Raw genomic sequence first — 13,732 nt, forward strand, 5'->3', positions numbered from 1 at the left:
AATAAAAATGTAAAAAGGGAGAAACAAAGAAAAAAAAAAGGAATAATGGATAAAAGTGTAATTGATTTTCTTAAAAAAGGAAGAAACAAACGATAAGATTGGATCTATAACAATATATAAAGGGACAGAATATTTGAGCTGAACTTTTCATTATTCTAATTATATTTTTAAACAAATTTGTTTATTAATCCCTCCGTTTCTTTTTAAGTGTCTTTTTAGGGTGAATTTTTCATTCTTATTTAACTGTCTTTTTGGTATTTTAAGAGTACGATTTGTCAATTATACCCTTTGTCAATTACTCTTATCTTTTTCAATAAAACTAATTAATCTTATCTATTTGGAAAATTAAAGTTTGTTTTTCTTTTTTTAAAAACAAAGTTTGTTTGTTTTTTTTAGACAAAGTTTGTTTCTTGTTATCTTCAAATTTAAACAAAATTTTGTTACAAACAATGGTTTCATAAAGACTTAAAATTCTATAAATAAGATGAGTAGCAATTGTTTAAAATTTCAAGTGCAAAATAAAAGAACAGATTTGAGAGAAGAAAAATAAAAAACTCCATGAATGTTCAAAAGGAAGAAAATTGACAATTGTTTGTTATGAAAGAGAGTGCGTAAAAAAATAGGAATTTGTTGAAGAAAAAGATAATAACTGACAATTTTTTGTTACGAGAAAAATATAAAATATTAAATTTATTGGAAAGATAAAGTGTGTGTAAAAAAATAGTAATTTGTTGGTGGATTAAATTGAGTGTATAATAGGAAGAAAATGTGCAAAAATACACAATGTTATTTTTGTGTTAATTTTCTAAAAACAGACTTGAAAAGTAACTGAGGGAGTATTAAGCCAAAAATAAAATACGGCTCCTTTAAAAAAACATAAAAAGAAGAAAAAGATTGTTCCTTTCCACTTTTTGCAACTATAAAACCTAAAATTGTGCACGATTTTAGCGTCTGGCTTTCAATTCAAGAAAAAAGGCAGCAGCGTAACCCTACAGAGATATCGCTCTGATGAATCTCCCACCACCGAAGTTGCAGCTTCTGCCTAAGGCGGCATCATTGCCGATAATCCTCCCCGACGAACTTATCATAGAAGTGCTTTCTTTCCTTCCCGTGAAATCTCTAATGCGACTGAAGTGTGTGTCTAAGTCATGGAAAACCCTAATCTCCAACTCTTTCTTCATCAAATTGCACCTTCAACGATCTCTACGAAAACCCCAGCTCGCACTAGTGTATATCGATAAACAATATACAGAGGGTCGAAGTGTTTTACCAATCTCCTTGAGTTGTTTGTTGGAAAGTTCGTCGATCACCCTTACCGATGATCCTTACTATCAATTGAAGGGTAAGAATTGTCAAGAGGTTGTCGGTTCCTGCAATGGATTGCTATGTTTGCTCGGTCATTCTTATAGATGTAAATTTATGTGGCTTTGTTTTTGGAACCCTGCCACAAGGACAATATCAAATACACTAGGGTATCGTTCTACTGTCTCATTCGACCCTTTTGAGTTTACATTTGGTTATGATGATTCAACAAATACTTATAAGGTGGTGGCCTTACAAGAAGCGAAAGTTTTTAGTTTAGGCGATAATGTTTGGAAAAATATTCAAAGTTTTCCGGTGAATTATAAACATCTGGATAAGGGAGTGCATTTGAGTGGTAGTATTAATTGGTTGACACTTCACAATTACTACGACAGACACTGTTATAATAGCAAGTATATTAGTGTTGAACAATTTATGATTATTTCACTTGATCTGCATACGGAAACATACAAGGAGTTACGTCTCCCTCAAGGTTTTGATGAAGTTCCATTGATTCAACCATATCTATGTGTGTTGATGGATTGTCTTTGTTTTTCTAATGTTGTTAAAGTAACTCATTTTGTTATATGGAAGATGACAGAGTATGGTGTTGAAGAGTCTTGGACTCAACTACTTCAGATTAATCTTCAAATTATATATCATAAATTGGGGAAAAGAATTCATTTTCGGTGGATGCCATTGCACGTTTCTAAAAATTGTGATACAGTGATATTGGCAAACTGTTTTGAAGACCTACTAGTTTATAATTTGAGAGATGATAGTGTAGAAAGAGCTAGAATTACCAACGGTAAATACAAGTCGCAGGGGGGCCATATAACAAATCATGCTGAAAGCTTGGTTTTGAGTTATTGAAAGTAAGATCCTTTCCAACTAATAGATTGAATTTTTGTTAATTCTTATATGTTGTATATATAGTATGTTTTGTGTTTTGATTTGATTTTTTTTTGCTATGTATTGGTAAAGGTTTGATAGTCTTTCCATCCAATGAACTTCTTTTGCTTTTGTATTTAAGGTAATTCACCTAAAAAGAAATTCTTTCGCTCTAGAATATTCTGTAATATGAGTTGGTCTATAAAACCTTAAACAAAGCTAAATAATAAAATGGTCCTTGAGTTTAGAGGATAATACTAATAGGCTGAAAGTGTAAGCAAAAAAAAAAATGTTTACAACTAATGGTGTGTTTGGTGTAGAAGAGAAGTTGTGAAGAGAGAAGTAGGTAAGAGAGAGTTTGAAAAGAGAGAAAAAGATGAGAAATAGAGTAGATTTGATGGATTGTTTGGTATAAAAGAGAAATGAGAGAAATAGAGAAGAGAAAAGTGTTGTTTATATTTAAAAGTACTATAATGTCCCTATGTTAAAATAACATTTCCATTCAAACTAATTTGATTCTTTTGTTTAAATTCAATTAATTAATTTCACTACTTATTTTAAATGAAACATATATTTTTTTATATAATAAATTTAAGTATTTTTTCTATCAATAAAAATAATAGTATTTGCAAAAAAAATTGTAATATTTCGTAACAGGGCCGGCCCATAGCCTGTCGAGGCTGGGCTATGTCACCGGGCCACAACTTTTTTGGGGCCCAAAATACTTTTTTTTTTTTAATATGTAAGGAACTAAAATAGTTATTATATATAATTAAAGCGAAAATAAATCAAGCATTGCGCGTTGCTCTAGTAGTGCGGGAATGTATAGTTGAGTGCACGGTCTTTGGTTCAAGTCCCACCTAAGCCATTTTTTCAATAATTTATTTTTATAGTTCCTTATTTTAATATTTTAATTTTTTTCGGGCCCAAAATTTAATTTTTTTTCTTCAGCCTTTGGACAACTAAAACCGGGCCTAGAAATTGTTTAAGACGGCCCTGTTTCGTAAATGTTTTGTGAAATAATAAACAACAGTACACTTGTGAAATAGCAAACACACTCTATATTTATACTAGAAAACAGCCACTTCATATGAAATAAAGCTTTTTTTAAGGAATGAACAAAGCACAGTTGTCGCTGGAAAAAAATTACAGTACAATAAATTATAACAAAGGCATAAAAAATTAATTGAATGAAAAGAGAAATTAGGGGTATAATAGGAATATGAAAAAGCATCCCATCTCTCCTTCTATTTCTCGTCAGTTATGGGGAGAAAGAATTTTGTGTGGGACCCATGGCTTTTTAGTCTCTCTTCCCTATTTCTCTTCACTACCAAACAAGAGAAGTTCACCATCTCTCTTCAACTTCTCTCTTCCTTTATTCTCTCTTCCCTATTTCTATCCTACCAAACAGAGTGTAAGTGACCCACATCAATATAGTAAACATGCAATGCATGAGAAGAGGAAAGACAAAACCATTTTGTTTCTACAAACTTCTATTAATTTCATTTACTTCAAAACTTTGGTACAAATATATACTTTGTTGAATTAACTAAGAGATCATATTACCTATGTTTAGAACATTGTTCTCTATGTATATCTTAAGCATGGCAATGTTTTTGCAAATTTATAAATATTGTATATTAACATTTCCCTTTGTTTAAATACTTCTTGGACATCCACGCTAATTTGCCGAACGAGGATCATTTTATTATATTCTTTTTCTTGATAATAATGCTGCATTATATTGCTGCTATAGAATCTAGTTTTTAATATACATTCATTGTGTTGCGTGTGGTACAAGCTCTATTCATGGCACATCATTGTTGAAGCTAATTTATTCCCCTGTTCATAGGGGGATATATAGCAATTTATGTTTTATAGCAATTTATGTTTTATGGGGATATATAGAAATTTGTTGGTGGATTAAAATGAGGGTATAATAGGAAGAAAATGTGCAAAAATACACAATGCTATTTTTGTGTTAATTTTTTAAAAAGACACTCAAAAAGGAACGGAGGGAGTACAATGTTATAATGATGTTATTGAAAAACTAGCGAAAAGACGGACATTCGCGTGTCTGTCTTCCTGCTCTTTTTATAATGTTAAGTTTGAATATTATGAACGGTGTTTTTTTATGAAATTTTGATTAAGACTAAAAATATAAATATTTGTTGCTTTCAAGTTATAACAAACCAAACTTATCATGATTATCTTATTTTAATGACATCAGTAATATAACAAAAAAAATATAATCTATTTTTTTTAATGACACCGACAACAATTTTATTATAGAAAAAGTTGTTTAAGGGTATAATTGGAATGATGAAAAAGTAAGTATAAATATACTCATGTAGTTTGTTACACTTTTTAAATGATAAAGAAAAAAAAGAAATATATATATATATATATATATATATATATATATATATTCATATCGTGTTTGTTACATTTGTTTTAATATTTAAATTTATTCTTATCTATTTGTTACACGTGTTATTTGTATTGAAAATTGAGGGTATTTTTGGAAAGAAAAATCCAACCCGAAAATGCTAAAATGAGTAGTTTTCTTTATATATAGTATAGATAGTATAGATATAAGAATTTAAATTATATTTTTCAGATAAATTTATATTATATTTGTCATATTGTTACTCAAAGATAAACATAGTTTGTTACATCAAAATACAATAGAAATACATATATCAAACAGTAAAAAACTTACTTGTGAAGGTGGTGATTAGTTGAATTCGAAGATGTTTTTTTAAGAGTGTTTAACGAAAATAATCTTTTTGAGGAGTTTTTAACGATTTTTTTTTCTTTTATGGATTTTTTTCACGAAAATATTTGTCACCCTACTTAATTCAAAATATAATATATTTTTTAAGCAACAAAAAAAAAAGATCTAATATTTTTCCGAAGAAAAATGAAAATCTTATCTTCCAAAGAAACCCATTCATATCAAATCGGTTCACATGGTAACTAATTGAACTAAGAGTTTGTTACATAATGCATGTATATATATTGCCTTCTTTTCATTCGATTACTCGAAATCCTCATAATTTCTATTTTTTAATCTTTAACTCTCTCCAATTTTTTACTTTTACAGGATAGTTGAACTTTACAAATTACATTCAGCGATGGTGTCTAATTGCAAGCATGATCAACCGAAATTGATACAATTGAAAGATTTGATGCCACTACGTCCATGGATGTCACCACCTCTACAATTTAGTGAACTTAAAGGAGTGCAATACACGAAGCTCAAGAAACCGATTATAAAAGATGGAGTAAAAGTTTATTGGCAACCAAAAATCTTAGCAAATGAAGATGAAGTCCATGAGGTTGTAATTCCATATCAAGGAGTTTTTGAATTTATTGATACACATGTGGTGAATGTTCTAAAAAGGTGGATTGACAAGTTTCTTGGTCAAACTTTTAATTTCAAATTGAACTATCAATGATGAATGAATCAATGGTAATTACTTAATGATTTTGTAGGAGTTTTTGTTTTTGAATCGATGAAAAATATGTCTATTTTTTGATTTATTATAGTTAAGTAAGATATAATCAAGCCATGATAAATTTATTGAAGTTTAGTAAATACTCTAGATTTAAACCTACACAGCGTTCGTGGAATCGTTCACTTGGGAGCTAGTTCATCCCAGTTAAAAATATATATGAAAATAAGACGTTTTGTTGCTGACTCGCGGATTAGTGTAATATCCAAAGGATCTTAGTTGTAGAAAACCTCCGAGCATCTAATGGATGTCAAAGATTCTAACAAAATTCCTCTAAAAAACTCTCCTCTAAAAAACTTTCTTCAAGTGAAAGTCTTCATATGTACTTCATTCCTAATGTTAGAAGGCAGGGTTTTACTTAACTATCACGTAAACGCAGTTTAATTAGTAACAATGTCTTATTAGAATCTTTCAACTAATGGATTTAAGTCGTAGTAACAACGTTCATACATTTGCCTAGTCATAGACGATTTTCAACTATATACTTACACTTATAACTTTCACAACACTTTCAACAGTTAAAGATGAGTTAATAAACACACTAGCATTTCAAAACCCTAAATATTGAAGCCTAGAACTCCTAAACTTTTGATAGTAAAAAAATATCTATACCGAGCACTACTTCTAGTCTAACAAATGGAAAAAGTTATAAATGGAGAGGATCTTGACCCTAGTTTTAGGATTAAAAGCAAAACACTGCATCAAAGAAACTCCAAAGTTCAACATTTTGCTTATAGAGCAAGTAACAACGCCGAAATTTTTTCAAGAGTACACATTCACCTGAACCCTACATGCTTTCTTCACACAAAAACACTCTTTCAAGTGACCCTTCTTGCAAAAAGCACAAGCTTAGAGAAAGAGTCCAAACCATCCTGCAGCTAGGGAAATTACTTCTTTGTAGTCTTTTTTTTTTTGAATAAATACTTCTTTGTAGTCTGTTGCATTGCATCACCAAATATGTTGAGTCAAAAGGTGGAACATTAAGAAGAAAATTATGTTCTAACAGTAGTGACTGAAGAATCGGATGAGCGATTATGGTATCTTAATGCAATATTTAATCAAATGTGTTGGTGATTACAATCAGAAATATGGTTCAACAAATGTAACTGCTGAGGAGTGAAGATTAAGGTGGCGACTGGCATGCTTGTCAATGGTTAATTGTTCATTAGCCATTCTGAATTTCAAATGGTAGATCAAACACATTACATAAATGATTAATAAAGGAAATTTTGATTTTTGTTTTGTTGTTTCGTGATTAACGTGAACAAAATACTACTATCTACAAAATGAGTTATACTTACGGAGACTACATATATTTTAAATTGTTTTTGACTTTATGTCTATCTCTAAATAGAGCTCAACATTTATGTTAAGAAACTGAGACGATCTTAACCCGCACCAAGCTAAGTATTTCCAATTAAAAAAACTTTGATAATTGGGTTACCATTGATGATCATAGCCATAGGACAATGCATTGCATCTTCATGATGAACTTTTGGTTTGTTTTGCGATCTTGCAATAATGTTATCATCTTTTTTTCTCACCTTAATCAATTCCAAGTGAATCATCGATGGAAATGGATCCTAGCATCATGTGAAAGGTTGGACCAACATGTCTTTATTACGTGCTGCACCAATATAGGCATTCACCGAAGGATAAAATAGGTAAAATAATTTTTGTATTTAGGCAAACACTCATGAGAAATTAAAACGAAAGGTTGGATCCACATGGTCTTTACTATGATTTTTTGAGTATGATATATCATGGAATTAGAAAGTATGATGTTTATTTTCTGCGTGTATAGCATGCTACTAGTAAACATTGTTCTCTCTTTGAGTTCAGACACAGACAAGCTAGCTTTGCTTGCTTTGAAGAAAAAACTTACAAATGACGTGCCTGATTCTCTGCCGTCATGGAATGAGTCTCTACATTTTTGTAAATGGCAAGGGGTTAAATGCGGTCGTGCTCACATGAGAGTCTCTATCTTGCATTTGGAGAATCAAACCTGGGGTGTTACTCTTGAACCAGCCTTGGGAAATCTAACATTTCAAAGAATACTCAAATTTTCAAATATCGGCTTGCATGGTGAAATTCCAAAACAAGTTGGTTGTTTGAAGCGGTTGAAGGATTCTATGTTGAAGATAACCTATTAACTGGAATCTTTCCGTTTTCAATTTCCAACCTCACTGAATTGCAAGTGTTTGATATATCATGGAATGCTTTTAATGGCCCAATACCTCTTACTTTGGGTCGATTAAATAAACTTGAGCGGTTTCATATTAGCGCTAATAATTTTGGGAGTGGAGGAGATCATGATTTGGACTTTCTTTCCTCGTTAACCAACTGCAGTCAATTGTCAGCACTCATTTTTAGTAAAAATGGATTTGGTGGTATGTTGCCGAATGTTATAGGAAATTTTTCTTTCCGTCTCAGTTGGCTTAATATGAAGGCTAATCAAATATATGGGGTGATACCAGAAAGAATTGGACAACTAATCGGTGTAACTTACTTAAATATTGGAAATAATTTCCTCGAGGGAACGATTCCAAATTCAATCGGAAAGCTGAAGAATCTAGTACGATTGGTCTTGCAATCAAACAAATTATACGGTGTCATTCCTAATAGTATTGGAAATCTCACTATCTTGTCCGAACTATATCTTCCTATCAATAATTTGCACGGAAGCATTCCATTTTCCCTTAGACATTGCACCCATTTAGAGACATTAAGTATATCTGATAACAAATTGAGTGGTGAAATACCCATTCAAACATTTGCCTATCTAGAAGATTTGGTAAATCTTGACTTGTCTAAGAACAATCTGATCGGTCCTTTTCCTTTAGGGTTCGGTAACTTTAAGCACCTTTCAATATTGTATCTACATGAAAACAAGTTGTCTGGTGAAATCCCCATTGAACTTGGTGATTGTTTTACTTTAACGGAGCTTGTGTTGGAGAGAAACTTCTTCAATGGAAGTATACCTTCCTCCTTTGGCAAGTTAAGGTCGCTCGAAACCTTAAACATTTCTTACAACAATTTCTCAACCACAATCCCCTTTGAACTAGAAAACCTAGCACTTTTGAATACTTTGAACTTGTCTTTTAACAATCTATATGGTGAGGTCCCCACAGGAGGTGTCTTTAGCAATGTCAACAATTTCATTAACCGGAAATAAGAACCTTTGTGGAGGGATACCTCAATTGAAGCTTCCAGCATGCTTTAGGGTGCCCTCCAAGAAACACAAAAGATCTCTCAAAAAGAAACTTATCCTCATCAGTGTAATTTGTGGGGTTTTGATCTCATTCATAGCTTTTATAATCGTGCATTTTCTCACGAGAAAGTCAAAAAGGTTACCTTCTTCGCCATCTCTGCAAAATGAGCCATTGAGGGTTACTTATGGAGACCTGCATGAAGCGACCAATGCATTTTCTTCATCCAATTTGATAGGAACAGGAAGTTTTGGTTCTGTTTATAAAGGGTCTCTTCTTAATTTTGAAAGACTTATTGCTGTAAAGGTCTTGAATCTTGAAACACGTGGAGCAGCAAAGACTTTCACAGCGGAATGCAAAGCTCTAGGAAAGATGAGGCATCGAAATCTTGTAAGAATCCTAACTTGTTGTTCAAGTATTGATTACAAAGGTGAAGATTTCAAGGCTATTGTTTTTGAGTTCATGTCTAACGGGAGTCTAGAAAAGATGTTGCATGATATTGAAGGGTCTGAAAATCACAATCTCAACCTCACACAAAGGGTAGATTCTGCTCTTGATGTAGCTCATGCACTTGATTATCTTCACAATGATACAGAGCAAGTTACAGTTCACTGTGATGTTAAGCCAAACAATGTTCTTCTTGATGATGACAATGTAGCCCACTTAGGAGACTTTGGTTTAGCTAGGATCATTCTTGGAGCCACCGAGCATTCAAGTAAAGATCAAGTAATTTCCTCTAGAATTAAAGGAACAATAGGATATATTCCTCCTGGTAAAGTTCTTAAATCCATTAATAGTTACTATCTTTCAGAAATTTAGCATTGCTAATTTATTATTATTTAAATTAGTTATGACCATCATTGTGATATATATACATATACACACACAATATACTCCTTCATTATTCCTCCCCTAAATAGTTGTAGTTTTTGTTTGAAAAAGAGTACGGAACAGGTGTTCCAGTATCACCACAGGGAGATATCTACAGCTTTGGGATTCTTCTGTTAGAGATGCTCACCGGAAAGAGACCAATCGATAGTATGTTTTGTGAGAATTTAAGCCTACACAAGTTTTGTAAAATGAAAATTTCTGATGGAATCCTTGAGATAGTGGACCAACGTTTGCTTATGCCGTTTGTCGAAGATCAGACAGGAATTGTGGAAAACAAGATTAAAAAGTGTTTGGTGATTTTTGCTAGAGTTGGAGTTGCATGTTCTGAAGAGTTTCTTGTTCATCGAATGTTGATAAAAGATGTTATTGTTAAGTTGAATGAAATCAAATCAAAGATTCCATGCTAGGAACCATTGCTATTGTGATATGAAAATAATTGTGTTCACCACAAGAAAGTTTGACCAGTCTTGTCTCCAAGAAGTGTGTTTTGTTGTTGTTGCGTTACTTCGAATTACAATTTATATGTTTGCACATGATAGAAAAACCCTTATATGTATTGGCATAATAATAATAATAATAATTTGTATTATTATTGGGATAATAATAATTTATGCCCATTGCCGTTAATTTCATATCCACAAGGCTGTTCCACAAACACTTCTTCATTGAGTAGCCCATGCAAAAATGCTGACTTTACATCCAATTGATAGATTTTCCATCCCCTTTGAGTAGTAAGCGCAAGCACTAGTCGAATTGTATCTAATCTTGCTACCGGTGTGAAGACTTCATTGTAATCGACACCATGTTGTTCAGCATATCCTTTTTCCACAAGTCTTGCTTTGTATTTATCTATTTCTCCATTCTCATTGAGCTTTGTTGTGAATATCCATTTCACTCCAATCTTCTTTCCGTCAGCCGGTAAATCTGTCAACTTCCAAGAGTCATTATTCTCAATTGATTCTATTTCCAAGTTCATTGCATTTCTCCGCTTTTCACTCTTCACAGCTTCCTCAAATGAGATTGGATCAGCAGATGCAAACATGGTCATGTTAGTCATGCCTTCTTCTTCTGAAAGACCTTCTCCACTTTCATAGACCCTCATGCAAACAGGTTGATTCTATTCGGATCTAATTGGCTCTCTTCAGTTGACTCACTTGAATTAGTGTAATCAAGTTCTCCTTCTATATTTTCATTGATGCTTGTTTCACTGTTTGAAGAAGTGGCAACTTCATTACACTAATAAAATTTGAAGAATTAAAAATTATATCACTCACCGAGGCTGAGCTTGCAGTCCAATATTATCTTTCTTGGTGAACTATACTGCTAATCTTCTGCACAACTTGTGCTTAAGAATACCACTACATACCAATGAATTTTGCACCTTAACAAAGTGATAATTTATGTATGCTGCAAATACCAAGAAAATACAGATAATGTGGAGAGGAAAGAAATGTAACTGATTTTACATATATGTCATTCTAAACTCAAAATTAAGATCTTAAAACAGCAGTGCCAAAAATGATATAACAACAACAAAATAGTAATCTAGAAATGTTTTTCATTACAAACTTCCTCTAACATATCTTAAATAAACAACATAAAGTGAATGATTCTCATTCCTCATGCTTAATTACTTAGGTTAACAACTGACGGAGACCATTCGTTAGAGCAGATGTTGAGCTTAAAGCTGCCTTCAATATGCTGTAACTCTGCACAAACGTAACAATGTGAGATCAGCAACTGCTGCATAATCAGTCTAGTGTGAAAACTTTAAACAGTACATAAGCAAAATAGTGAAGGTTATAAATCTACATAGTTTTCACTCTTTTATATTTACCTCTTCGGTGCCAATAGTGACAACTTTTTCCTCCAAATCATCAAGAGGAGTTTTGAAACGATTATGCAAATATAAAGACGAAATTGGAGACAACCATGGTTCTATGACCAGATCATCCGTAACCAAGTACATTTGTGATCTTTTGACATACCTTCATCCGTAACCAGTTCCATTTTTGAAAAAGTTCCACCACTACTCCAATCTTCATCGCTTTTGTAAAGTTGAACGCGAATAATTCTTTCATCAGAAGCATCACACTGGTAATAACAATAATATTGCAAAAGACGTAGCTCGAGAAGCCTGTTTTTTGCTTCTTTGGAAGTCAAATACTTGTCTTCATTTAAAGTAGTTAAGCTCTTGTGTAATCCATTAATACTACCTAAAGAATTATTCCCTTGTAACCTACCTAAAACTCCTCCAAGTGGAAAGGATAGAAAATTTATAATCAAATTTGCAAAATCATTCCCCCCTAGAGCATACAATATATTGTCATCCGATTTTCTAACGACCAACTTGATGGTGATTTGAACATCACTACAAAATATGTTTTCAACATCACAAGAGAGAATCGTTGATCGCATCATTGATCGCTCAATAGATGGTTTCATTCCCAAAAACAAATCGGTTAGAGGTGTCTTGGAGAGCAAGGAACACTTAAGCAGATCCAATACCTGTACAGAATTAGCACTAATCAATCAAAGACAGTAGTGAATTGAAAAATTAGAGTTAAAAAGTGGCGAATAAGAGAAAGTACTAAGAAATATGAACAATGATTTAGGAAACAAAAATGAATTGCAAATATAAAACCTTTTCCTTAGTGACATTGACAGTCATTTCTTTTATTGAACATGTGTTTTTCATTCCCAAATTCTTGATCAGATCCAATAACGTGTGATCGATGGAGTGTGGTGAGACAATTAGATCATCAGTAATGACGAAAGTCGTAGCACCTTTAACAAATCCATTGCACAGCTGAGCTAGCGAAACTGAACGGTTCAAACGATTACCACACCTACCATAATTTCTTTTTGTACCTATGCTCAAATAAAAGGGCAATGATGACCGTGATCTTTCGAACACATGAAGTAATTTGTAGGGACAGTATCATCAATATTAACTTTGAGAGTGCTGCAATAATCTTCTGATGAATTATTAATCGGCAACAGTCCAATATTTTCGACACTTTGATAGAGAGAGTTGAGACAACCAATTGTAACCGGTCCCATATTTGAATCTTTCTGAACAAGTCTTGCAATGGTACCTAATGGTAATGTTAAGAAGCTACATAGAATGTCAACAAAATCTTTGCCTGCTTCAGCAAATAAAACTTTGTTGGTTTCTGTGTTTACCAGAACTTTCAAAGACACTTGCTCCTCAATTTGAAAAACAGCCATGGTAGCAGCTATCAAACGAGAAACAAAAGAAAGAACCATGATGTGATTGCAAATTCAGATACTGCAGATGAAATGTAGTGTACTGTTTTCAGCATTCATATATAGTAGGTGCAAAATGGATTTTGTTTGTGTAAAATACTCCAATTTATTAGCTATTGAATGTGTCTTTTGAAATGACTTACTACTCCCTCCGTCCCGGAATATCTGACCCATTTTCTAAAAAAAAGTGTCCCAAAATAACTGAGTCATTTCAATTTTCAATACAACTTTCATCATTCCCAATACAATATAACTCTAATTAATACTACTTTCATCATTCCCAATACAATATATTCCACTTTCCCCTTTATTTATACATTTTTCTTAATCTGTGTGAAAAACCAAACTGGGTCAGATAAAACGGGACGGAGGTAGTAGTGTATAATTGAATTCTTGGAAAAAGGGATTGGCATTGCATAATGCATGCATTGGTTGTGTAAATTAGCCCCTTGCATTTTCAAAGTAACGTTTATGTGACCGATTACAATACAACCACTTGCCGCTCAACATAATAACTTCTTCTCTCTTTTTTTTGGTTACATAACTTCTCTTTTACAGTAAGATTTTTTTTTTGGCAATACAAGAAATATGGGAGACTATAGTCAATAATATCATGATAAAATAGGAATTAAGAAAAAAAAATCAAACTGA

The 13,732-nt window shown here is 32.5% G+C and overlaps 1 protein-coding gene and 2 pseudogenes across 1 annotated transcript; 2 read left to right on the forward strand and 1 right to left on the reverse strand.

The window, feature by feature from the left end:
* Window positions 1-1,008: 1,008 nt before the first annotated feature.
* On the forward strand, window positions 1,009-2,180 carry LOC146935145 (F-box/kelch-repeat protein At3g23880-like). The gene has a single exon (XM_085757602.1). It carries the CDS (start codon window positions 1,009-1,011, stop codon window positions 2,173-2,175), a length of 1,167 nt encoding a protein of 388 aa, XP_085613728.1. The 3' UTR covers window positions 2,176-2,180.
* Window positions 2,181-7,474: 5,294 nt separating this feature from the next.
* LOC146935146 (uncharacterized) lies at window positions 7,475-10,218 on the forward strand (annotated as a pseudogene).
* A 1,227-nt stretch (window positions 10,219-11,445) lies between these two features.
* LOC146935147 (uncharacterized) lies at window positions 11,446-13,081 on the reverse strand (annotated as a pseudogene).
* Between the last annotated feature and the right edge of the window lie 651 nt (window positions 13,082-13,732).

The sequence above is a fragment of the Medicago sativa genome, chromosome 3 (assembly GCF_051527215.1).
Source record: "Medicago sativa cultivar Bolivia chromosome 3, Bolivia_mono, whole genome shotgun sequence".
Classification (NCBI taxonomy): domain Eukaryota; kingdom Viridiplantae; phylum Streptophyta; class Magnoliopsida; order Fabales; family Fabaceae; genus Medicago; species Medicago sativa.

What these genes read in the sequence shown, in the direction of transcription:
- LOC146935145 (XM_085757602.1), top strand. Translation starts at nt 1,009, where the DNA reads ATGAATCTCCCACCACCGAAGTTGCAGCTTCTGCCTAAGGCGGCATCA.